General features: G+C 48.5%; 1 protein-coding gene across 5 annotated transcripts in view; it reads right to left on the bottom strand.

Moving 5' to 3' along the window:
- The window catches only part of auts2a (activator of transcription and developmental regulator AUTS2 a), a 292,831-nt gene that overhangs the window by 6,029 nt on the left and 259,604 nt on the right, over nt 1-27,198 (bottom strand). For 4 of the 5 annotated variants that reach the window (XM_031857275.1, XM_031857276.1, XM_031857278.1 and 1 more), the window contains 7 exons: nt 5,961-6,519; nt 4,330-4,628; nt 2,905-3,137; nt 1,922-1,966; nt 675-770; nt 491-562; nt 84-113 (listed from right to left, as the gene is read on the bottom strand). In XM_031857275.1, coding sequence (XP_031713135.1) covers nt 84-113; nt 491-562; nt 675-770; nt 1,922-1,966; nt 2,905-3,137; nt 4,330-4,628; nt 5,961-6,519 — 1,334 coding nt within the window. The remainder of the gene's footprint in view (nt 1-83; nt 114-490; nt 563-674; nt 771-1,921; nt 1,967-2,904; nt 3,138-4,329; nt 4,629-5,960; nt 6,520-27,198) is intronic. The other variant, XM_031857279.1, reaches the window with a different exon arrangement.

Here is a 27,198-nt window from a genome sequence, read left to right as displayed (position 1 = left end):
GTGTGTGTGTGTGTGTGTGTGTGTGTGTGTGTGTGTGTGTGTGTGTGCAGGAGACTGAGACACTGCAGGGAGTGAGCACTCACCCTGAGAACGGGCCGGAATGGATCCGTTAGCTACAGGAGGCAATAAAAATAGGTTGAGTTATTTTGCTGTCAGTCAGATCGCCTCTAATTAGTCTCAGTGTGTGGCTTTCATTATGAAGCAAATTAAAATGTTAAAATGTCCCTTTAAAATGAAGCCTTTCAGGAGTAATTAACACAGGGGTTCGTCTTGTGTGACCTTCTGCATACAAATGAATACAGACCACCGTCTGTGCTGTCTATAAACTAACTGCATATAAAGTCTTGACAATGACATCATTTGGTGTTAAAGCCTCCATCTGATGACTCAATGTCTTATGCAACATAAGCAGAAGATTCAAAGGTTACCTCTGCACTGCGAGTGTTGTCTGTTAGTGTGTGTGTGTGTCTGTGTGTGTGCGTGCCCTTACCCTGGGGTCCTTCTGTAAGAATGTGTGTGGGACGCCTCCTGGTCTTGTGGACACATCAAGTGGATTAGAGGTCTAGAGAGATGGAAACACAGATGGAAAACAAGAATCGCTGTAAATAACTCCTAGTTTCAGTTTGTGTGTGAGAACGTGGGTGTGTGGGGGGGGGTGTCCCTGTGTGTCTTACCTTGGGCTGAAAGGCGCCCTGCAGTGAGCCGAAAGGCCCGGTCGGGGGGATGACGGGCGGAAGGCCAGACATGGCCGGTGGGTAGGGATGGAAGAGCTAAGGGAGACAAGAGGAAGAAGAGGCGTGAGGATGGTTGGGTCTGTCAAGGAAATGCAGGACAACAGCAATGTAGGGCAGTGGAGATGGAACAGACATGTTTCAGTGACGGATGAACCTCAACATTCAATCTTTTTACCAAGACTGCTTGGATGGGGAAAGTTGTAAATGATTGCCTATGTTTCATAAACTGCAAGTTTATAAAATATTCCCGGCTCATTCTGGGTGGATTTAAATAAGGGAAAAACACTACTTTGATGTGAAAACTCGAATGTTGTAATACAAGCAAAAACCCATGTAAACCAAACAAGTGCTGAAGGCTTCCATGAAGCTATCCTGTGGAGAAACAGATAGGTAATCAAGGAGTCACTAACATTTTTCTTGTCAATCAAATGAACATTTAGTGGCAGTGGGGAACGTTTTTCATGTCTCTGAACTTGCATCCCTTTAATCATGGATGGTGCAACAGAATTATTTAAACTTGGGTTGCCAGGATGAGTTATTATTAGAAGCACTAGAGGGGCTGCTGTGAGATTTTTTAAATGCAACTTGTTTCTCCTTGTGCATTACATTTTAAGATGTCAGTATGCTTTACAGAGAGGAAATGGCTTCAGGGTATTTGCTGCTATCATAATAACAGCGAGGAAATACTAAAATGAAGCACATACAAACAAAGTAACAACATTCTGCAACATCTATTTGACAAACGCGTGATTTTTCTGATATTAAAATCTTCCTCAAAACTCAGGTTGGAGGGAAAGCAAATTTGTGCAGCAGGCACAAACAGCAGGTGTCTGGAGGCTTTAGCAAACACGGTACAAGAGTGGGCTCCAATGTTTCCAATAAGTCCCCTTAAGTGAGTGATAATAGTGAGCAAGCCACTACTGTTAGCAGGCAAATACAAATGAAAAGTAGGAGCACAATAAATCTTGTGCTCCGAGATCTAAAAGTCCAGCGCTCCTTCATTAAACACATTTGCCGGGGCTAAAGGGTGACATGGTACAGCTAGGATGCTTACAGTGTCCATCAGGAAGTGGATGAGCAATTGCATGGAAACCCACACACACACACACACACACACACACACACACACACACACACACACAGGGCTGAAATGGGTAAGCAACACTGTACGCTGTAGGGAAACTTACACTGTGTCTGTAGAAGGGGTCAATTTTTGATGGGTATTTTTCAAACTGTAGGAGAAATGAAACAGAGCTCAGTACAAAGTTGCAGGGAAAACATGAGAACCTGTAACAGCATTGACCTCTTTCAGGCCGATACAAAATTCATCAGTCTTTTTTTAGGAATAAAAACATGCTTCCAGATTGACACTATGATTTAAGATCTAAACTAAAATTCAAAGTTCTACAGATTTTACAAACAAGTCTGTTTTCATCCTGCCCTTTTCCTAATCATCTGAAGACCTTTTTGTGGGTTCTGTGTCTCATTTTAGTGGTGCTGTGAAGGCTCAGGGCGAACATTTCCCCAGTCAAGACTAAACACTGCAGCCATAAAGAGCCTTTTTATGGCCTCATTAGCTGTCAGAGGCCTCGCCGTGCTGCCTTTGAGGTATCATCAGAGCCAAGGGAACCCTCTATGGGCCAGACAGTTATGAATGTGTGTGTGTGTGTGTGTGTGTTTGTTTGAGTTTTAGGTCCAGTCGCCCATTGCCTGTGGTCTCCCCCAACAAGCAGTGGGGCTCTTAATGCAAGACATTTGCCAGTAATGAAAACCCCCAAATGGGACCAAATGATGTCATTAAATTCAGAATGAATTAAGTGTATTGTGCTCTGAAAGCTGGCTCTGAAGTTAACATGCTTCGGGCGAGTTATTGCCAATTTAGAAAATAACGGCGACTCAAGTCTGGAGTCGGAGAGTATGCCAAAGAAAACACTAGAAAAACTTTCTGGGAAAATAAAGGCATGATTATAGTGTGGACTGACACACATGGTCATCATTGGCAGCCACAAAAAGCCTCGGGCTTGCATGCCGCTCACACACACACACACGTCGAACTGTGTCAAATCTTCACCCTCAAAATCACAAGGTAAAAACTCCTCCACACATGCGTTGAAAACATTTTGTCTCCACCCCCTCCAACCCAATACAGGTGTGTTCTACTTATCCTCACATTTCTGGCAGGGGTACGCACCATGGGCGGTGCTGGGGTGGGCATGATGGCGTGGGGGAAGGGCGTGAAGGTGTGCTGGTGGGTGTGCTGGTGGGTGTGTTGGTGCTGATGCTGGTGCTGGTGCTGGTGGAACTCTGTGCGCAGGTAGGGCGGAGGGCCCAGCGAGGCGCCACGGTCGGCGTTCTGGGAGGCCAGGAAACGGGTGTTGAGCTCCTGGCGCAGGAGTTCTTGCTCTGGAGAAGGAAAGAAAGAGAGGGGAGCATCAGGACTGGGTTTGGTAATGACGTCTAAGCTACGCTGTAGTGAAAGTTAAGTTCTGGAAGACACAAATATAATATCACTTGTTATTTATGCGTCTCTAATTTATAAATTTAATTTCAGTGAAACTACATTATTCCTAATTTCCCCCCCTCAGAGACACATAGGAGGGCCCTGGACTCCAATATGAGAGCTACGTATGTCTTAAGAAAGGAAGCCGTGTCAAAGTTACAAAAAAAGCGAACCAGGAAATGGCTGTGATTATCAGCATGTCATTTTAAATGTAAGCGAGGCCCGAGATGATTAGAAGTGTCTGACTGCTGGAACTGTCAAATGCAGTGATTTGATACACTGCAGGCCCTCTGAGACAACAACATCTGTTGTTCTAATAACCTCTGCACAGCCTGTGGAGAAGGAATGGATTTCAAGTAATCACTGGCTTTTCTTCTAAATTCAACAAAACGTGCCTTGAGAGATTATATCTGCTCCAGGGTAACCTTATCCTTCCTATTCCACAGTGACTCACTACAATATTTTCTCTGCATTCATTTGAAGCTTTGTTGGAGTGGGGGTGGAATTTTCTCTTCATAAAAATTTCATTAGTATCTTTTGAACAAAATCCAGCGCGCCCCGTTCCGTATTGACCAAATTGATTTTTTTCTGCACATGAACACTGCTCAAGGTGAAAATGGAAGTTCTGGGAACATTGCTAAAGGTGAGCCCCCCCCCTCCTCTTCCCACACTGACCCTGACATTTAGCTCGACGGCACTGCGTGGACGTAATCGCTTTTGCAATGTGGCCTGACCTGCTGGTGGATATTACTGGTGTGTAGAGAGTTGATCAATCACAGCATGACAGAAAGAGTGTGAGCTGTCCACACGACTATAAACCGCTGGCATGAGTACATGTGGCTCATCTTGGACTCGGTTGCTTGTTTCTTAAAATAATTACCAGAGTAACATTCTATGTGTCTCTGCATCTCAAATGCTGCTGAAATTATTCCTCATGTACTTCTCATGTATCTCGACAGTCCAGGCAAGCTGATGCAACAACTGGCTAAAATAAGAGTCCGCTTTATGTTGCTTTTTGTCAGCTGAATGTGCAATCCTCTGCCACATCACTTGGGGGCGATGTGGGGATGTTTGGAAGCAGCTTGTGTTATTTACCTGAGTAGGCACTCCCAGCAGCAGGATGTCCGGGTACTGGCAGGGTGCTAGACGTAAGTGGTGGTGGTGGAGGCAAGGCTGCTGGAGGAGCGAACATATTGGGGTGATGTGGGTGCGGCGAGGACTGCAAGGCAGGGGGGCAGCTGTGGGGGGTGCTCTGGTTAGCCGCCAAGGGCAGCGGGAAGGTGGAGGCTGCTGCTGCTGCCGCCGCCGCAGGAGGAGGCGGGTGGTGGGGGAGGTGCAAAGAGGGAGCAGGGGGCCCGTGGGGCTTGGTGCCTGGGGTGCTGCTCCTGCTGCTGCTGTAAAGAGAGAGATAAAAAAAAGAGAAAGACGGAGAAGGGAGCCAGGTTAAGCCAGGCGTGATCAGTCAAAATTAACACTTGTTCCTCCGGATCCCCTCATCTCCATCTGCTCCGACGCTCAATTCCCAGCACAGTGTTTTCACACCTCAACTGTCCCCCATTTACAAACGCCTCCCTGCCTTTCCCTTGCGCTTCACAGAATCCAGGGCAAACACGATCCGCAAAAACACCACATCCACAACACCCTCGGATGCAAATAAACCACCGCTGGCAAGCATAACAGAACGTGCATCTGTCTTTGAACGGCTTCTGTTAAGGCACTTCCTCCAGAGCCAGGTAGGGAACATGTGCATCGGAAATGGGATGAGAGTGAGAGGGCGTGTATGCATGTGTAAGCAAACAGTCTTTTGTAGTGTGTGTGGGTTTTCCCCGGGGGCAGTCACAGAGCCTGCGTCTCCACAGCTCCGCGCGCCAAGCCTAAAAGCTCCTTTGCAGCGCCCGCTCTCCGCTGTGGGCCCCGGCCGTGATTATTCACAGCGGGTGCCAGGCCCTGTTGGCGCACTGGCAGACTGGCAGGGCTGGCACAGGGAGAGGGAGGCAAAGCCAAGTCCTGAGAGCCTGCGAGGCAGAGCTGTTGTTGGGACTGAGTGGATTCTGAAGGAGCTATCCTGGAGTCTTAAATTAATGGAGAGAGCTTCATAGGGCTCAGTGCCTCTCAACAGACAGACAACAGACTAGCTCTACTGTTGTTTTTTTAAATAATATGAATAATAACTGTGATCATGCTGTATTTGGAACATACAAAGTGGAATAACGCTGAGGATGCTTTAAAACTTCCAGCAATCTGAAGTATTAAATATTTTTCCATGACGAATATCACCACCCTGAGCCCATTTCCCTCCTGCTCTCAAGCACGACAATAAAATTCAAGGTTGAACTAAGCTATCGCACATACAGCCAGTATAATTGGGGGGTTTCGGGCCTGGAATCTATACAGAGCCCCAGTGACAATGTGGGTGGCTAATAAATCACAGGCACTCAGGGTGCAGTATGGCCCTTTTATTCCGTTGTTAATAATCAGTGCTACTGTTTGGCTCAGGGAACTTCAAGCTCTCCCTGATAGCAATTTACATACTGATCGGGCATCATGCGTACTTCCAGCTCAAGAGATATTCTAGTATTTTCAAGTGTGTGTGAATATGGAGGTTTTGCCTGCACTGCGCTGTACACAATTTCCTGCATCAGAGCGCATGAGGACATGAGAGACGTGAGTGTTTTTTATAACAAAGTGATGCGCCGATGTGTGAGGTTGTCTGTTATCAGCCTTACCTGTGACCGTTGAGGCTGTGGCCGTTGTAGGCAGAAAGGGGCCGGGGGTGGCAGCGTGATGGGGGCCGGTGGGGCCCGGCCTGGCTGGGGTGCTGCTGGTGAGGGTGATGGGTGGGGAGGGCAGGCGACGGCGGGTGTGGGTGAAGGCTGGGCGTCGGCGGAGGCCGGGGGTGGGACAGCAGTTCGGGCAGGTGCTGTGTCGGGGGGGGGGGGGGAGGCGAGCGCTCTTGGCCCTGAGCGAGAGGCAGGGCTGCGGGCGTCTGAGGCCTGGGGAGAGCCTCTGAGCGTGGGGGCAGGTTTGTGGAGGCCGGAACCTGGGCAGGGCCGTTTGTCTGGGTCCGTTTAGGGGTAAGGGGCCGGGGGACGGCCGGCTGGGGCAGGGGGAGGGCTTGGGGGGGCAGAGGCTGACTGGGGGTGCTGGATGCAGGGGGTTGGGGGTCCCTGCAGGTCTCCTGGCTCCTCTCCTGACTGCGCTCTAGGCCTGACACCTGGAGGAGGCCTGGCCCGTGAGGCTCCTGGCTGCAATTGGTGGAGAGCACATGGATGCCAAAATCTGGAACTGTGTAAAACAGAAAGAGAAAAAACATCTTTAGTTTCAAAGCTGGTGGTCCATTCCAACATGCAATTTTACTGGATTAGAAGCTGCTAACACCCAATCAATAGCGTGGCTTTCAGTGAACATACACCAAGCAGAGATGCTCAGCTCCGTGAGCATGACCTCCTTTCATGCAGAAACACTGCATTCATTTCTAGCTCTCACAAAGGTTGTGTGTGTGTGTGTGAGGTACAGGCCTTTGGTAGACCTTGGTCATTCTAACCACCATCTCCACTGCATATTGTGTGTGTGCTTTGAGCTGACAAACTGACACATCTTTTGCTGCTCCTCCTACCGACACACCCTTCTGGGGTTTGCAGCTGTGCCGGCACAAGCACCAATTCCTGAGCCCTTTCATGCAGCCTTTAACACCGTCCCTAGGGACAAACTACACAGCTGAAATGTGTTTTTCTTGTTCAGGCTGAATCAGTTTATATCGTACACAAAACAACGTCACCTTCATTTCAAGGTTCTAGCTGTTTTTTTCTCTTCTCTTCCCCCCCCCCCCCTGTATGAAAGAACTTCCATTTGCCGGACAAATTAAATATATTCTGGTCCGATTTGTTCATGAGGCATTTCAGCATGTACCTCCCACTGACTGGCGCAGCTGAGATCTATTGTGTATAGAACTGTGGCTGACTCATTCAAACAACATACAGGTTTGCATGGACATTTGCATATAGCAGATACTTCAAAACGCTCTTTCTTCTCTTTCATTCCTCCCCAGGTCAAGAAGTCCCTTTATCCAAATAAAAACGACACAGTAATTCTTAAATTTCAAATTACCTTTTGAAATACTGGTGTTTTTCCTTTACCAAATGCAAACAGGCTTCAGAGTGATGACTGCTATATTAGAACAGGATAAGGACAAGGCAGGATGAGAACGCTGCAAGCATTAATGTGTTTTACCACGTAGCATGAAGGATGGCTGTGCATTTAGCTTTCTGTCTGACAAGGTGAGGATTCATTTTATGGACTTTCAGTAATTGCCAAAAACAGCAATTATCTGCCATTAGAAGCCCTGTTGGGCTCCATTAAGAACAAAGTGTGAATTAATACGGAGAATGAATAATAACGGCTGTATAATATTGAAGTCGCACAGAACAATAGCTAATAAGCTCCGTCCAGGGTGTTTCTCAGCAGGGTGTTTCTCCTACAGAACAAAGTGCTCAGAGATCAGCAGTCAGCTTGGCTGCTCCAGAGGAAAAGAGGCTCATGGGGGATGACAGTGCATACATAAACTGTAATTAACTCTCCCAAAGCCTCAGGGGGGCTTAGGGGCAGGAGCGAAGCCCCCCCCCCTCCCTCAGGGAAGCCAGCTAAATCCTTTACCTGCCAAAGAGGTGTGGATGGGACCCAGTTCTCCTGGGCTGCAGCCTGTCACAGCGGGCTGCCATCTCCCTGACACACTATTCCCTCCAGACCAACCCCACCGGGAGCAGGCTGAGCTAACAGAGCCCTGCCAGAACCTTCCTCCATTAGCATTACAATGCAAAGCGAGGTATTACCAATCCCCTGGTGCATGTGATATCGTAGTTAAGGGTCAGAGGAGGTAATTCCTGGTGCAAAATCGCAATCAATATCTACAATAACAGCTATTGAGTCCTGCTCTGTGTGGGAGTGCTTACAGGGACATCTGCCAGCCTGTCGGGAGACAAAAGACACACTCTGCCAGACTGAAGTGTTTTTGTAATAGGCTCTGTTAGTCGACTTTGGACAAGCACAAATAAGAGAAGTCCCCTCATAATGCAGAGAGGTGGCAGTTTCCAAAGCGAACTAATCCTTACGGATATCTCTTCTTTGGCTATCCGCACACAGAACGCATCCCTGAACAGGAAAGCCCAGCAGCCCTTAAATCCATCCCCCTCACCCGTGTCAATCTTCTCCACTTACAAACGCTATTACCGGTCAAGATAGACTGCTGCTCGCAAACAACTTCACCGCAGCAGACGGGGAGAGGGGAAATTCCCACTTCTCAAGTCTCCCGCTGCACCTCTCAGTCCCCGAGGTCCACGGCTTGTTTTAAGAATGTGCTAACATGCAAAAAAAGGGGTGTCTATTCTGGTCCTAATGAAGACTCCGGGGCCGGGCGGAGCCGGGAAGGAGAGAAGAAGAAGAGTGTATACGCTAGCTTCCCTCCCGTGAGGGTTCATTTGTCACTCTCCTTCATCCCTGGAAACAAATAAGCGCAAATCCCGCCTGGGTTACTCAGAATGCAGAGCCCTGCTGTTTCTCTACGTTTCAGTAGTCTTATGGCTCCTAACTAGCGCGCGTTCTGCGGTGGAGCATTGCGGCGGAGAATGAGGCTCTCCCCGGCTGGTCGGGGAGGTAAAAGCTAGAGGCCGGATTTAAGAGGTGAAGGGGGGCTTTGTGAGGGTCAGCTGTGTGTGTGTGTGTGTGTGTGTGTGCGCGCACAGGAAAGCCATTCATTAAGGCTGGATGTCAGGGGACCCAGCGAGGGGCTTAGGGGGATAACTCATTATCCCGGGCTGAGCCATCTCCTTCTGTTCACACACACAAACAGCACCACTCCTGATTTGTATCTCCCTATGTGGTTAAAGCTACACTGCAGCATGTAATCATCAGATTGGCTACAACTCTGATCTGGTATAATGTGATAACATGAAAATACCAGTACTGGGTTTTTCATCTCACCTTTGTCGTTACTGTCCTGCAGTGGACCACAGCTCATTAGCGCCGTGCAGCTGTATTTACTGTTTGCATTTTTTAATGTGCTGCTAATCTCACGTTGAGCCTGCAGGGTTAATAGGCCTGTGTATTGATTGGTTGATGGTCCTTCTTCAGCAAGGTATCTGGATTGGTACAACCATGCTTGAGACAAATGGCTCAACTCTTTGCTCTGCCTTGAGATCCACAGAGGCAGTGAGAGGAGGCGCAGAACATTAGGAAGTTTAATATGCTGTTAGGTCATTACTGCAGAACGTAAGGGGATGTATTTAGCATACTATATTTCATTGTCTTCCCTGGATACAACCTGGCCCCACATTAATGATTAACAAACAAGAGCCAACAACATCATCTTTTAAAAAGCGTGACTAGCAGGCCGGCACCTTCCCTTTTAAAAAATACATTAGCGTCCAACTCATGCCAAAACCACTTTGCTAATCTCTCTCTCATGTGTGTGGGTGGATATGACAGCCTACACCCGGGCCTGGAGACATCCTGACAAATTGATGGCTGTTGAGACCTCTGCGACATCCCAAGCCTCCGCTCCGTGCCGTCACCCCTTCCATCTCATCTTCCTCGAAATAGCAGCTCGACGGCATTCTAAACCCTCACACTTGTTTAAGGGATTTCATCCGGGCAGGGGTCGCATAGCTTCAATCACACAGAACCAACAACCTAACACACAGCAGGAGCCGCGAGACTGACAGCTGAGCCGAGGCCAAATGCAGAGAGGGCTGAGCCCTGAGACGCACTGATGCTAGAGCCTGCGAGGCAAGGCCGCTGTCTGGCCAAACTACCAGAACACAGCACTAATGAGGACACTGCTGGGTGGGAGGGGTTTCAGATCCTTTACTGGATAAAGAAACTAGGAACCACAATCAACATGTGCTCAGGTACTTGAATGAATTGAGATTTTTCAGAGGGTTTCAGCAGTACACGAATACTTCAATCAAAATGATGGTTTGCCTTGAGATAAGGCCAATTTAAGGTTTGGTATGTAGCAACACATCAGTGCCTGTGACCTTAGTGTTATTGAACTGAAGAGACAACTGTAACAGATAACGCCCAGAACAAGTGATTTTCATGTGCTGACATCTCTATTCACAATTAGACGGCCATAAATAGAAGTCAGGCCAGAGTTGTGTGCTGGAGGCAGCAACAGCTGTGCAGTTGTTGAGAGCATCCAGGAAACGGGTGCTAACAGGGAGGGAGGAGCAGGTCTGGAGGGAGGAGCAGCCTGCTCTGCATCACGGCCTCAGGGGCACGCACCTATGATGCAATGGCAGGTAACCTGTGGGTGCTGACTGCAGGTCTGTCCTGTGCCAGTGCCATGCTGCAACACTAGCTGTTACTACTATCATCTGGTGGGGAGGGAGACAGTCACATGGGGTGAGCAACAAGACGTAGAGTGTGTTGTGAGGCTGTGCTTATTCTCAGCAGTGCTTTGTTTGAAATGCTAATGTCAGCATGCCAACATGCTGATGTTTAGCAGGTGTACTACTCATGTTCGCCATATTATTTAGTTATTATTATGTTATTACGCTAACATTTATTACTAGCACTAAACAACGTACAGCTGAGGCTGATGGGAATGTCATTATTTGAGCAGGTATTTGATCACACAAAATTCACAGTAGTGCATGAATTAAAAACGTGAGCTGATGAAAAGTGACGGACCGACTGACCAACGTTGCCATTTGAGCAGTTATGTTTTTATATTGTAGCTAAAAAACAGAGGAGAGGAACATAAACACAGGACTATGTATATGGTGTTGAATGTATGGGTGGGGGATTTGACTAAATTATCTACTTTGACTCGCAATCAAAAAAGCTGTACCTTTGCACTTAGCTTGGTGTGAATGGGGAAGAGAATGTAGCCTGTAGGCACTGTAAACAAAAAAAAAAAAAAAAGAAGTCTTTCTAAGAGAAGTGCTGACAACTCCAAAACCCAGAGCTGTCTGTCACTACTGACAGGGAGCTTCCAAGTTGCACTTATTCACTGTCGCCCCTGCAACTCTTTTTCTCCATCTCCATCTGGTATGCTCTATCCCGCTCCCTGTTGTGCAGCAGTAAGCAGAATCATGCCCAGACCTCTCACAGATCACATCGCTCTTCCAGCGGCAACAGTTTTACCACACTCCAGCTGACACAATGCATTTGCAGAAGAATGCACCGAGACGCCGGTGAGTCACAAGAAACTGATTCATTTGGTCCAGAGACATTCTTTTTAAAACGGTGTGGGCCGGTGAAGCTGGATTCTCAGCAGGTAAACAATGGTGGCTTGTTGGGAGGAGGAGAAGCTTTTTCTCCGCTCACATCACCACCCTGCTTCTCCTCAGAAAACAGAAAAACAAACACAGGGAGACAGACCGTTTGCTCAAGTTGAATCAATTAAAGTGCACGCTGTGTGCTGAACAAGGATTTGTAGCCCTCATTGAAAATTCCATCTTGCATTGGTGTGTCTCAGTAAACATTAATTACAATCAGGATCTCCCTCTGTGCTGGGCTTTCAGAAGCTGGTGGAATAAAATCCCCCCCAAAAATATTCTCTGTCCCCAGTTATGCAGAATGTTTTTAAAGATAATTTGCCTCAGGGCTTAGTCTGGAAACCATTTAGTCCCCGGCATTAAAAAAAAAGAGAAGGAAAATACCGCAAACTCGGTCCTCTTCTATCTCCATATTTTTTCTGACAACAAAATTAGAGTTGTAATTGAGCAGCAAGTGTTGACAGTGGTCTGACCTCAGGAGTGGTTTTAGACAGCATATGTTCCCCAAGAGCTCCTCGGTGAGGGACCAGGCTGTTTATTTGTTCTCCATGGAGCCTGCAGTCGCCTTCATAATGGCAGACATCTTTAACAGATCTTCCGCCCCCACGGAAGAGAACAATAAACAGCAGGCCGCTCGCTCACATGCGCTCATAAAAGAACCACTGAGCCAATATACAACACACTGTCCTTCCTTTTATTCTGGACATGTGTTTGTGTCTTTACAGTAACTTTCCAGATTATTAGGTATAACTACACACTGTAATGCAGTCCAATACAATAGCCCTCTTAAGGAAAACTACCCGTGTTTTAACCTGCAGTGCCCACACACTCGGGAGTCTGTCTTTCTCCATTGTTTCTCTTCCTTCTCTGGGAAATCAGTGGTACACCCTGGAGTTCACATTAGTGGATGACATCTGATCTCAACTCCCACATCTGTGGGATTGGAAGGTGCTTTGAGATCCCAGATGTTCTAATATTCTTCTCCGTTGGCCAAAGTGGAGACAGTCTGTCTGCAGAAGCTTTACACGACTGTCAGTTTGGAGTCTTGCTGAGGAAATGGTTGATTCCTATTTTGCCTGCCTTGCTAAAAGCTACACGCAAACATTACAAATGTAATGTTTATGAGTGGAAGAGCTGAGACTCTGGTCTGATATCAGTTCACAGAGAAGTTGAAACCTTGCGTCGGTAACCTCAGCCGAGGAAGCTTCCTTCCTGATCTCATAGCCTAAGCCTCCAGAGAATCTCCAGTCTATTAGCTCCTTATCCCTCCCTTCTTCAGGCCTGAAGACTTTAACAGCATTAGCTGCTCTAAGAGCAGTAACACCACACTCTGTGATACCCTCCCGTGTCTCCCGAGTGTCAGAGCACCTCACAGCAATGAGTTCACAGCTCACAGGCATGCGTGTTGGACATGCCCCAGATGGGAGCTCAGGGCGCTGGGGCCTGACAATGATGGACGCTCCCTTGCTGGCCCTCCCAGCCTCTCCGTCATGTCAGCAGCTCTCTAAAGCTAGAGCCCAGAGGGGTGTTGGGTTACACAGTCTGGACATCCTGCCGTGTGGAGGGTCTTGGACTGGAGCGGTTTTATTAGTGCTAGACTCCCGGGGGTGGCCGGGGAAGGGGAGTGGGGAGCCAAACTGAAATAAAGATGGGGTTGGGGGTTAGGTGAGCGGGCCAACTATTCTGGCTGCGAGAGCGTGACATGTGTAGTCTTTCGGTGAGAACACCACAGCGTGCTAATATCCCCTCACAGTAACACAAACCGCTGTTTTAACAAGCAGTGATTGAGCAAAAGGCCAAACACAGGCAGGAGGCGGGGGAGAGAGCTGTTAAGCTGCCCATTTTAACATCTATATTTCATGCCTGTCTCATTTGGTTTATGAATTTTGTATTACAAGCTGGAAAGTCAAAGCAAGTGCGTAGGTAAATATAAATAGTGCGTGTATATGCAGTGATGTCATGGTTTGTGCGGTAAACCCCTGACTCCTCTCCTGAGACGTGACGGTGATCCTCTGTGAAATGGTAGCAATCGGGGGGTAATTGGGCTTAGTAAGCCACTGAATGTTCTGAGCTCTTCTGACAGATGCAACACCATAGAGGAGCGGCTGCCAGACCGCTGGAAACAAGCACTCACACATGTTATGTTGACAGTACAGCACCGGGCGCTACCTACCTTCGCTAGTATCCATCCGTGCTCTATTCATACTCTGGTAGAGCAAGTGTGCACTGTCTCCTCTCTCGTCATAATGAAGCCATTTACTAACAGGGAGCTGCAGTGACAACGCTCTTCCACCCACGGAGGCTCTGATTACAGCTGCTCCTGTATTGGCTCTCAACTGGTTCGCTCCCACCCCACCAGCATGTTGAAAATCTGCTGCATTAGACAGCTCCTGACGCCTCAATGCATGAACACCTTCCCCCTAAAACCACCCCCCTCCCCCCTCCCAAAAAAAACCACCATCACCATCTTCTACGTGCACATGAGGATGTATCGGTGGGATCAGTGGCAGCAGGGTGTCCCGTTTCCAGCTCGCCTTTGGAGAACAAATCTTTATATATCCCTGAGGGTGTGAGGTCAGGCTGGAGGGAACGTAACGGGAGAAGAGCTGGTCAGGGCCTCGATGACGGGCATGCTGGCACAGGTGAACCTCCAGAAGGGGTGGGCGGAAAGCCGGCCAAGGGGCCAGACTTCTCCTGCCAGGGGCCTGTGCAGGGCAGCCCTCAGGGGGACACTCGCTGCCCGCGGCTGACAGATCCTTTGCGGGTTTGGCTGTCATGCCCAGGCTCACTGAGGCTTTGAAATAACAGCAGCGTGTAATGAGGATCCATCCAGTGCACAGCAATTGGTCAACGCACACCATCACAGTGGTGTAAAACTACACCGAGAGACAAAGGCAGCTGTGGAGCGAGCCAGGCCATCTGACCTCAAACATGTCACATGTACGTAAGCCAGCTGATGGGGCTTCTCACTGGGCCCGATGGCTCTAATAGTGACGAGTGAGAAACGGTCGGTGTTCCTTCTTTGTGTGCATGTTGTTCCCCAGAGAGACTCGCAGAAGTGTCATGGATGACCGGGGAAGTGAGACACTTGCTGACATGTGTACGGCACTGTGGGCCTCTCAGCAGCCGCTGCACTCTGTCAGCCCTTTGACCGGTCAACACGCATTTAACCAGAACCATGGATCATATACACAGAGTGTGTGCCTCTTCAGTGATTCTTCTCCCTCTCTTCTAAATCATACTGAAGCGTCCAAATCATTTAAAAACATTTCTGACGAACAAACCCTCAACATAAAACAATTACATCAATTGTTTACAGCCATGTTTCTTAGCCAGGCTTGTTTTTTACTGCCTTCGTAGGCACCTTGCAATATTTCTTGGCTTGTCACCGTCATTATACGTCGAGCAGTGGAGTGGCATGAAACCGGCAGCAACGGAGGCCCACTCATAAAAACATTACAGTGATCCACAACTCACCAGGGTACCGTCAGGAGGTAGTAAACATGAAACAAACAGTGTGGAGAGGGCACACATCTAAAGAAAGTACAGGTGCTAGGTCAGAAATGCTGAGGCATTGTGTCATGACAATGATCTCTGATCTAAAGGTTGCTTTGTTACATATTATTTCTTGCAAACATCAAAACAACTATTCTTTGACGTTATTTACGAACTTAAATCCCTCATCCCTATTTTACGTGCAGACATTTACAGCTGAAAGGCATTGCGGACCACAACTCAAAAGCATAAACCGCCATTGACGCCCATTTGTCAACAAAAACGCTGAGCACGCACCTTTGCCATTGCAAAGCTCAGCTGCTGCTATGCATTCCTGCTCAGGGCTGGAGAATAGAACTGTGTCTAATTTGTGTGTTGAACTGCATCAAGGTGACGAGCCGATCTCTGGCTATCCTTGAAGAGAACAGGGTGCTTTTGAAATAAGGTGACGGGTTAAATGATTTGACTTGAGGTTGGTATGTGATAGGCATTCCAAGACGTGCTGTTATGATCCCACATTGACTTGCGCTCCTGGCCTAAACACAGCTTCACATCCTGCAGTACCACATGCACCCGCCCACCATTACATTACAGTCATTTAGCAGACGCTTTTATCCAAAGCGACTTACAATAAGTGTATTCAACATCGGTTTTCGAGAGAACTAGTCACCAGAAGTAATAAGTGCATGTCCTTTCCTCAAACAAGCATCTAAGAGCATAAACCAGAGCCAACGTACAGTGCAGAAACAAACGAATGCAATAAGTGCCACAAACTAATATAAAAACAATAAGTGCAATAAGCTAGTATGAATACAAAAGGTGCTAAGTAAGTGCTAAGCGGAAGGGTAGGCCTTCTTGAAGAGGTGAGTTTTCAGCCTGCGCCGAAAGATGGGCAGCGACTCTGCCATCCTGACGCCAGTGGGGAGTTCATTCCACCACTGTGGGGCCAGGACAGAAAACAGCCGCGACCGGGTCAATCGGCCGCAGGGACCTCTGAGCGACGTGGCAACCAGTCGCCCCGAGGTAGCAGAGCGAAGTGGTCGGGCCGGGGTGTAGGGCTTGACCATGGCCTGGAGATAGGAAGGAGCTGTTCCTTTCACTGCCCTGTAGGCTAGCACCAGAGTCTTAAACTGGATGCGGGGTCTTACAGGTAAGCCAGTGTAGAGAACGGAGAATGCAAGTTGTGTGGGAGAACTTGGGGCGATTGAACACCAGGCGAGCTGCAGCTTTCTGGACAAGCTCCAGAGGTCTGATGGCCGACGCCGGGGCTCCGGCAAGTAGTGAGTTGCAGTAGTCCAGGCGGGAGATGACAAGAGCCTGGATTAGCACCTGCGCCGTCTCATCAGTGAGGAAGGGGCGAATCTTCCTGATGTTGTAGAGCAGGAATCTGCAGGAGCGTGTAACCAATGCAATGTTTGCTGAGAATGACAGTTGGTCATCCAGGGTCACACCCAGGTTTCTCGCAGTCCGAGTTGGCGTCACCACGGTATCATCAATGGTGATGGACAGGTCTCGGTGCGGGCAACCCTTCCCCGGGAGGAACAGTAGCTCGGTTTTGTCCAGGTTGAGCTTGAGGTGGTGTGTCGTCATCCACTTCGAGATGTCAGCCAAGCACGCAGCGATGCGTGCCTCCACTTGAGTGTCCCCGGGGGGAAATGACAAGACCAGCTGGGTGTCATCGGCATAACAATGGTAAGAGAAGTCATGCGAGCGAATAACAGAACCCAGAGATGTTGTGTAGAGCGAGAAGAGAAGGGGGCCCAGGACTGAGCCTTGTGGAACCCCCGTAGTCAGCATGCGTGGTTCCGACACAGAGCCCCTCCATGACACCTGGTAGGATCGACCTGTCAGGTAGGATGCAAACAGGGAGAGTGCAGAGCCTGAAACGCCCATCCCCTCGAGGGTGGATAGGAGGATCTGGTGGTTAACAGTGTCAAACGCCGCAGACAGGTCCAGGAGAATCAGGACAGAGGAGAGAGAGTTAGATCTCGATGCGTGAAGCGACTCCGTCACCGCAAGGAGGGCTGTCTCAGTCGAGTGACCCACTTTGAACCCAGACTGGTGAGGGTCCAAGAGGTTGTTTTGGTGGAGAAAGGAGGATAGTTGAGTAAAGACAGCACGTTCAAGTGTTTTGGAAAGAAAGGGTAGAAGAGACACCGGTCTGAAGTTCTTGACAGCAGAGGGGTGAAGTGATGGTTTCTTCAGAAGGGGGTGACTCTAGCAGTCTTGAAAGCCGTGGGAAAGCATCCTGAAACAAGAGATGTGTTCATGAGGTGGGTGAGAAAAGGAAGGAGTTCAGTCGCAATAGACTGAAGAAGAGGGGAGGGGATCGGGTCAAGGGAGCACGTGGTGGGGCGGTTAGATGTAACAAGGTTGAGGACCTTGTTAGGGGAGAGGGGAGCAAGATAGGGTAAGATGGGGCATGGAGAGGGGAGGGAGAGCTGTGGGGGAAGAGCTGGAGATGGTAGAGAGGGAGAGGGTGGACAGGGAGAGAGTGGACAGGGGGGCTGAGAGAAGGAGGATCTGATATCGTTTACCTTCTTGTCAAAGAAGTTGGCGAAATCATCATGGAGAAGGGAGGAAGTAGGAGGAGGGGGTGGGGGTTGGAGGAGTGAAGAGAAAGTTTCGAAGAGTTTTTTAGGATTGGAAGCAGAGGTTAGGATTTTGGAGCGAAAGAAAGCAGCTTTAGCAGTAGATAGAGTGGTGGAAAAAGTGGAAAGAAGAGCTTGGAAGTTAAGAAGGTCCCCCGGGAGTTTGCCTTTTCTCCATTTACACTCAGCCTCTCTTAGGAGGTCTGTCATTGTGCACTGATTCCGACAGCCATGGGGCAGGTGGGGTTGGCCGTGCAGGCCTGGAGGTGAAGGGACAGAGGTTGTCCAAAGAAGAGGAAAGGGTGGAGAGGAGAAGATCGGTAGCAATATCAGGGGATAGGAGAGAGAAGGCTTCAGGGTCAGGGAGAGCAGAGGTAACAGAAGATGAAAGATCAGCCGGGGAGAGGGAGCAGAGATGACTACGGGTAGAAACCATGTGGGTAGGTGGTGGAAGTACGGGGGGAGAGGAGAGGGAGAGGGAGTAAGACATGAAATAGTGGTCAGAGAGCTGGAGGGGAGTGACAGAGAGGTTAGCAGTAGAACAGTGTCTAGTGAAGATAAGATCCAGCTAGTTGCCGGCCTTGTGGGTAGGAGGAGAAGACGCGGGGTAAAGGTCAAAAGAGGAGAGGAAGGAAAGAAGCGGTTCTAATTTATCAGTCTGGATGTTAAAGTCTCCGAGCAGGATGAGTGCGGAGCCATCATCATGGAAGTGTGAGACTAATGTGTCGAGATCTTCCAAGAACTCACCAAGAGGGTCTGGTGGGCGATACACAACAGCAATGGTGAGCTTGACTGGATAAGTGACAGTAACCGCATGAAATTCGTAAGAGGACGGGGAGAACTGAGGAACCGAGACAATATATTTCCATTTTGGGGAAATTAGCAAGCCAGTACCACCACCCCGCCTCGCAGCTCTGGGAGTGTGAGAGAAAGAGTACACTTCTGACAGAGCTGCAGGTGTGGTGGTATTTTCTAGCGTGATCCAGGTCTCAGTTAGAGCAAGAAAGCTGAGAGAGAGCAAGGAAGCGTAGCCCGAGATAAACTCAGCATTCGGCACTGCCGACTGGCAATTCCAGAGCCCCCCCCCGGTACCACTTACTCAACATGAGCTGAGAGAGTAGGATAAATGAGGTTAGCGGGGTCACGGCACCTGGGAGTGGCCCAATGTCTACGTGACCACCGAGCAGAAGAGAGGACCGAAATCGGATGCAAACACATGGTTTGAACAATAAAAATGAGGTAACTACACGTTTGAGAAGTCTTAGCTTGACGAAGTCGGGCTTGAAAAAGTCGCCTTGTTGCCTTTGTTCGCCCTAGCCTTCCTTTGCCAGACGCTTGAAAGCTGACACTTCCAGCCTACAGAAGTGCTTAAGGACAGCAATCTACTGATTGTCTGCCAGGAGTGTAGGCTCCTCCCTTGCAATTAGCAAAGCTATTCAGCAGCTGAGACTAAATCACACCTCCTCAGACAGGCAGAAACTCAGTCCAATCACCACTGAGGCAAGCCTAAGTACAGCTATAAAGACAACTTAGTTAAAGCAAGAATAAAATACCTATCAGATTCTGGGTGAGTCAGAAGTTCAGTTCCTGCTCCAGAAGTTGAAAACAGTCTGAAGCAAAAGTTGAAAACAGTCTGAAGCAAAAGCTGAAACTGGACTTCCTAAGCACCAAAGGCAATGTGATACGTACAATGTGCAGGCACCTTTTCACTGCGTCTGAAGAATGTTGAATAAACTAACGTGTCAAATCTCTAACCCAGAGCAAAGATAAGTCAGAAAATAACAACCAGAATGTCGGAATACTGAAAGTATTTCAAATCACACTGGCTGGCACTGCCACATGTGTTTCCTGTCAGTCACTGTGGCAGCTCAGAGGAACAATAGAGAATCACCTGTTGGGCCAACACAACTTCAAACACAGACATGCTTCAATCTCAGTTACAGCCACATGCTCATAAAAACCCAAATCCGCTCATGAACACCTCGTCGCACTCTTTTTCTCTCTCACTCTCTTAAACACACACACACACACAGAAACTCTACCAGTCAACAGGTCCAATGCCACTCTGGTTGAGGTGCATGCACTGTAGCTCTACTGTATGTCCGCTGCCTAGATCTGTTCAGTGTTGGCCTGTCCTCCATGAAGCCCTGTCAGCCTGTCAGCTAAGCGGACTGTACCAAACCAGCCAACAGGTGGGGTGTCTGTTAATTGTACAGCTGGCTCCTCTGAGGTGACACACAACCATGTCTCTATCCTTCTTTTCTTTTGAGACTCTCCAATTTCATCAAGGGGTGTTGATGCTCTGCTTACCAATTGTGGCAAGTGTAGAAAAAGCCCTTTTCCGTTCCCTCTTGCTGCTGCTCTCCCCCTGTCGCTCTTTCAGCCAGGAGGCATGAGGTATGAGAGTAACTGGCTCGCAGCAATAAGGAGAGTGACAGCCCGAGCTGACACACTGACACCACCGTGATTTCACCAGGGAGAGAGGCATTGAGAGCTGGAAAGAGAAATCTGTCCCCAGAGAGTCATCAGTCTGGGCCTCTTTCACTCTCCTTCAAATGGGGCCGACTGGTCTTACACACATACACACCGGCTGCTCGCACGGATCAGATTCAACGCAGCCTGCTCCGAGTGTTAAAGCGGTATAAGGAAAAGTCATTCCAGAGAGGGCAATGAATGCATGGATCAAATGTCTGAAAATCTGGTGAAGTATCAATTTGCATGTAGCCCATTTTTGCTTCTTAAATCTTCACCGGCATTAAAGAAGCAGCCGATGTGTCTACGTGCATGTGTGTGCGTACGTGTCAAGTGCCGTCTCATTACCCCCGTGCTCAGGTTTCACTGCAGTCGGATTAGCGGGACACCCGCGGCAGAAACAAAGCTGTTAATGGCCGCCTCTCCACTCCTCTCTACTCCACTCTTACTTTCATCCCTCCTTCCCTCAAGCCTGGAAATGCTGTGTGGTCTGTTGATGATGTGGTTGTAAACATACCCATCGCTCACAAAAGGGGAAGCAGGGAGATGTAACCAGGCCTAATTTCTCACCCTCCTCTCTCTGCTCGCAGCCCTCATTTTCAGGAAACCTCAGTGCAGCCACATCAACATGCTTTTCAAAATAACACCACAAATTAGCTGAGAGCTGTTGGCAAGCTTCAGGGCGATGAGCTATGGCTGTGGGACTGCGATGCTTGGCGAGGGAGGGTTAGTGTAGGGGAGGCTGGTTGGGATCCGAGCTGTTTATTTGAACTGCTCTGTCGTCCAAACAGTCAGCTGCCTCTCTGCTCCCTCGTCAAGCCTCCGGGCTTAAGCTAGGATTGTGTTGTCGGTGGGGAGAGAACAACTTGATATCCCCCCTTGGACAGCAGCCGCCCTGAGCTTGGGTTACTTTAGGCGAACAATGCGGCCTCTGTCCACGGCCTCTTACTCGGCGAAGACATGAGCTCAGACAGGCTCGCTAGTGTCAGGCATGGCCAGGGGATTCATACATCACAACACCACACAGAGGGGTTTAGGGGAAAAGCTTCCAAACAGGGTTTCCCAGCTTTGCCTCTAAATGGCCCTGCAGAGCCCCGTCTCAGTATGCTAAGAGCTAAACCAGACGTGCAGCCCAAAACCCGCGCAACGGCCCGTTTGCTCTTGGCTTGAAAGGCCTGAAAAAGCAATCCCTTTTGGGATTTTGGTTTTTGTACAACAGTGTTTACAGTAAAAGCTGACGCGTGGAATAAAGCCGGGATGCTGGAACCCCGACATCAAACCGCCCCCTCCAGGAGCACTTTAATCCATAACAGATGGTGACAGTCCGATGGACATTGATGGGTTTGGGCAGGCTTCAAAGAACAGCGGCCAAAGGCCAGAGATGATGAACCAAGGAACGGAGATAAAATGGAACATTGTGTTACACTTTTTAAATATCAAATGCACATGCTTTCAAATTTCCTTTCCAGGACTCAAATAAAACTTTACAAACACACGCGTCTCTCCACCCACTCTACTCAGTAGTCACAGTATACCTTTTTGACAGCAGCCATTTTGACTTGCACAGGTGTTACTAATAACACTAATGATGGCTCAGTGCTATTCAAGTGTTCCAGTGACACACCTCAAACCAAAGCAAGCTAATTGGAATTCAACCATTTCAATATCTACACCTGATCGGTTCCTACTGTGACAAGTCAAAATGTCCTCCGTTAAAAAAGGCCCATCTCCCTTGAGGTCATGCACAACACCAGGGGGCGATGTTGCACTGAAGGTCTGACTGCCCTGTTACAACTTCCCAGCTCTCCTGGTAGCCTGTGGAAATGGGCTGAGACAAAAGAAAGCCAGGCAATGTGTGTGCAGAGTAGAAACACATGCAAGGGATCTGAAAACTGCTGCTAACAAACCGGGATCCTGCTCTATAGTCCTCTCTAATCTACCCCGCAGCTCATCTGGGCTTTTTCTTTTCTGCCCTGCATATTTATGAGGCTCAGAGAGGGTGAGAAGGAGGAAAAAGAAGATAACCTCTTTTCTTGTGGGAGCAATTAAAGCCTTGCTATCATCAATCCTTCTCAGAGTCCTCATGCTCTGTCTCTCTCCCAGCTTTTTGTGTCTCTTAAAGGCTTTCGCCTCACCAGTACTGACCCTCGTCTGGTACTGAGGGAGTGGGGAGGGAAACAGAAAGAATCCTTCTCCCGACCTTTTAAAAATCAATCAAACAGCAGTAGATGTTGTTGAACCACAGAGTTGGACTCTGAGCTTTTACATCCATGATTCCTACAGCTACAGTTAAAGATTGCAGCAGTGACCATTTATTATGGCAACCCCCTGCAGGGTCCGAAGAATCCAACTGATTCTTTGATGCTTTACAATGAAACATCTTTGGTATGGGTGGCCTTCTGGCATTGTTTTGTGTGATAAACTCTCCGTGACCATATAATCCAAAATGGGTGGTTCTATAAACTTTGGGTCATCATTCAGTCATCATTTTTTCTCAAAGAGAGACCAAATCCTGCTTCATGCTGCTGAAAGCTACACCTCCGGGGTGAATCGTTTCACAGTGAACAGTTACATCTTATCCACTGTGTTAATCCCATCTCCTCTTTTTAGCACGTGTGCCTGCAAAGCTGCTATGCTTCATTTCTGGGACACGGGCCCTCAAGTTATTCAGAACCCAAATCAGTTTGCCACCATGACATCATTAGACAGCAGCGGTTACTTAAAAACACAGATTTGGAGAGGCGGCAAGGTGGAAATGGCTGGGTGGGGGAGACCTTGAGAAGAGGAAAGATAGACAGAAGAGTGGATTATAGCAGACCAGCACTCCTGCTGTTGTGCACGCACACATGTGCTCACGCAGTATTTTGCGCATACACCTCTAAGCCACCACGAGGCCTCATTAAAGCGGCCCGCTCTCTCTCCCTCTTTGGCAATGTCACCTCTATCGCAGGGACCAAAGACTGACACGGGCATAATTGGCCTGAACACACCAACAGTGCACTGGGAATGGCTGGGTCTTGATAAGTGGTGTGTGTGTGTTTGTGTGTATGCCTGTGTGTGGTGTTTTGACCCTGTTAATGCTGCAAAGCTGGCAGGAGAGTGGCTGATGTCACATTGCATCAGTAGGTGCTGGTGATGGTGATGGGGGGAGGAGCTCTCCTGGGAAAAGGAGACCGGTGCTGTCAACAGCTCCATCCACCCGTCCACTTCCACTAGTCTGTAGCATCTCCATCGCCAACACACGTCAAGGACACGCTGACAATAAAACACCGAAAATAGCAAGATGCTTTCTCTCAGAATGACTTGGGTTAATGCCTTTATCAAGACTCAAACCACAGCTTTGCCAAAACCCTTCATGTGACAATGAAAATGTATTTAGTCGAAGCTAAAACCTGAAAAAGCCCAGTAAAAAACTGGTTTTTAATAATAGAAGATATCTCAGAGGACGGAGAGAAACAGACTTGTGCAGTATACAGTTGCTCACCATTCAACGCTGACCGGCTGCTAAACCGCTGCATATCTCAGTGTGGCAGACCCGAGGGGGCCAGCAGGAAAACTAAGGCCTTTCACTTTGATCTCTGGACTGCAGCCCATTTAAATGTTTGTGTTTGAGATGTAGACCTTTCATTTTGGCGCTGATGGTTTCCAGGCTCTTTGGGTTTAGTGTGGCATGTCGGATATCGTCGTGTTTACACAGTCTCCCTCCAGCTCTCCCGGTGCTGAAATAAGTGCATTAAGATGGATGGATTTACTTAGTCTCTAACCTCAGGACTCGGAGAACAAACTCTGAATGACCTCTTTGTGTTGCTGGAGTGGATGGCAGGCTGGCCCACACTGCTGTATGTGCGCACCAACAGACCCATTCACAACATCTCCTTAAAAACCGATCCTCAATCAACAAACCTCTGTTTGGGCCCCAACTGCATTCAGTATCAACCTGACTGAGTTATCTACAGGACATTCCAGAATTAGACTTGATTGCATACGTTTTGACTGAGAAAGAAAATAAGATGCGCATTGTGGTAAAAAATATGAATCAGGATTCATAGTGCATGGATTGTGCACTTTCTTGGCTACAAACTTGATGGAATCTCTTCACTAGCATCACGAAGTCGAGTGTTAAGTACATTTAAATTGAATGATTTTCATGTATGGATGTGCTGCTATATATCCCTGACAGCAGACAAACAGAAAATGTGAGCTGTAGGCATGGGGGGCCGGGCCATTGTTTGCAACAGCGAGGCAGTAAATCAGCCAGCGCGATCCTTGATTTGTTAACCTTTGTTTGGCTGTGTCAGCAGATGAGGCATGGCTGGAGCGGCCCCTTTGATGGTCATGAAATACAGCCTCTCTCTCTGTAGTTACAGCCATGGAGAGGAAGAAGGGGGCCGGCCTTCCCTCTGTGCAGCACAGGATATTGAGCTTCCCTTTACCCCCTTGGAGATACATTAGATTGCTCCTAGTGGGGGACGGGTACCCAACAGAAGCAAGGACTACTGGGGAAACGCCTGCAGTCTGCTTCAGTGATGCATCATTCAGACCTGAATCCTTCAGATCCCTGACTTATTTCTCAAAATATGCACGGTTATTAAATATCAAAAGAGGCTTTTTATTTGAATTAAGCTCGTGTTTGAGCCAAAACAACAACGCTTAATTCCAGCAGTTATGTCCGGAGGGAGGGGCATCGGCCTCTCTGTGGCCCCCCCCGCCCCTGCCAGGGAAAAAGAGACCGTCTTTGACTGCCCCGGTTCATCAGAACGCAGGAAAGGCCAATGGTAGTCAGGTCATCTTTCCACTGTGCATCAGGCCAAGTTCCACAGGCAGCCCTGATTCCTTGACACACAAACCCACACAGACGGCAGAGGTCAGCACGAGGTCAGCGCAGGGAAGCCCGGGGCCGTAAACCAACACTGGTGCTGTGAAAGGCCAACCTGCACTGAATGAGTTACTGAATGAGTTAGGGAGCTGCCCGGGTGATTTGTGGCATGATTGCTGCTCCCTATATCACTTGAGATTATAGCAGGTGGCGGCCCACTGCCTGGAAGTACACACAGCTCCATCAGCAGTCCACCTCTCAGGAAACGGAGAGAGAATGAGGCGGAGAAAGAGAAAAACAAGCCCTCAGCTGCCTCCCACACAGCAGTAATATGCTCACAGGCAATTTCGCTGCCAGCAGAGCTCTCTATGACAATCCAGGGAGCTCTTCAGCTCTGATATCCGCCACAAAAGTTCACCTCCGTTTTCCTCTCTCTATTTTTTTTTTAAACAATGCCATCAGCACTGCAAATTACCCCTTCCACATCGCACATTACTCTCTCCCCCAGTGACAGACGCACTCAAGCCCGACACACTTCACCAGCGGCGCTCTTCACGCCGGCGTCGGCCCCGGGTCTCGCTGTAGCACCGCTTCATTTTCACATTAACTCCAGTAAAGCATGGTGAAATCAGTGTTGTGCTTGGGGGGGGGGGCACTTCAACTCATCCCCACACTGAAGTCGGTCTCACATCGTAGACACAGCTGCAGGAGATGTCTCACGAGAGACTAGCTTCTCCGATATACCTACCAGATGAAAGTCTCTACAATTGGTCGTCTTCTTCTGAAAACTTTTTGTTATATTTGTATATAACTCTCATTGCATCCCAACCGCAATCAATATGAAGCCCGTCGTGGTTTTACATTCATAATGATCATTTTGGGGGAGTGGCTTTGGAGGGAGGCCTGAAGGGACAGGCTGTCGGTGTTGCAGACTTCGTGAATTTCTCGCTAAATTTAGCAACTACTTTCATTGGAAAAGAGTCGTCAACACTGGGCTGGGTGTTAGGTTGGATCATTTATTAAATCTAGCGTAGGCTGCTCTCGCATGGTTCTCAAGATTACTGACCTCAGCTTTAAAATGAAAAAACACTCGAGGAAGTTATTTCTAAGTGCGACCGCGTTTTTTTATGTCACTGTGATCATGTGTACACAGGAAATAGATTCAACATGCTTTGAGAGGATTGTGGCATTACTTATTCTATTGTCTAGTTTTCAGTGTTAGTTAGTCCTTTTCTATTCTAATTAGGTTCCACACACTGAACCGTTCACTGATGAGAACATTTTCAAACCTACTCTTGATAAATGGCACTGCGGAGTGTTTTTTAAATGTCATCCAGCATTATCCTAATCTTGCTGCTGGGGCTCAGCTCACCAAACAAGGCACTAGCTTTAGTCTCGGCTCTCCAATGACTGAGCTGAGTCTCTGGGACGGCTTGTGGATTGACAACTTCATAAAGGATGGGAATGTAACCGTGTGACGAGACATCACTGGCCTGGGACACTTTAATCATGTGATAGATCTGTCTGCAGGCCATCATCAGTTTGTCATCATCAGTATCGGGGCAACACAGCACTTCATCCACTCACTGGACAGCAGTCACTGTCTCAACGTGGCTTGGTTACTAATCTCCACCCACGCCGCCTTGGAAGCAGCTTGGACTTAGAAAAGTTGTTTATTTCACCGGTGGTTAAATAGACTACACCACCATCTTTTTGAAGGGTGCTTACTCTCCTGCACAGCACATGAATCAGGTTAGCTGGCCGACACCTGCGGGGCACATTGACAAGTGCGGTAATTAGAGCTAACATTTAATGACTCTTAGTTAATGAAATCCATTCCTGGGTACACTGAACCCAGAGCGAGCAGGAAGGAGGGAGGGAAACAGCGAGGCAAGCAGAGAGTGACGGTGACTTTAAGCTCCACATCAGACGACCATGGTTGTCTGATGTGGAGGTGACGCCGACAGAGCTGGGGAAGAAAACAAATCAGCGTCTGATGACACAAAAGCCACATTCTCATCAGTTGGATTTTCTTTTTCAAATGCAGTGTAGGCCCCGGGCGGAAAGGCAGAGAGAGAGGAGAAAACATTATGGCTTTTGAGGGAGCATGAAAAATACACTGTAATTATTGAGTAGGTGAGAAGGCTGTGAGATTAAAAGATGAGAGACCAGCACTGAGGCTTCAAAGAGACCTGAGGTTGCCCTGGGCTGATTTCCAGTCTTGCTGCAGAGAATAAAAGCCAACAGTCAGTCATTACCAAAGCTGCACATCAGCAGCTGAATTACAATGGCCTTCCCTGTGCTCTGTTGCTTT

The sequence above is a fragment of the Anarrhichthys ocellatus genome, unplaced genomic scaffold, assembly GCF_004355925.1.
Source record: "Anarrhichthys ocellatus isolate YVR2014 unplaced genomic scaffold, GSC_Weel_1.0 scaffold18, whole genome shotgun sequence".
In the NCBI taxonomy this organism is placed as follows: Eukaryota; Metazoa; Chordata; class Actinopteri; order Perciformes; family Anarhichadidae; genus Anarrhichthys; species Anarrhichthys ocellatus.
This window is presented reverse-complemented; position numbering and strand designations above follow the sequence as displayed.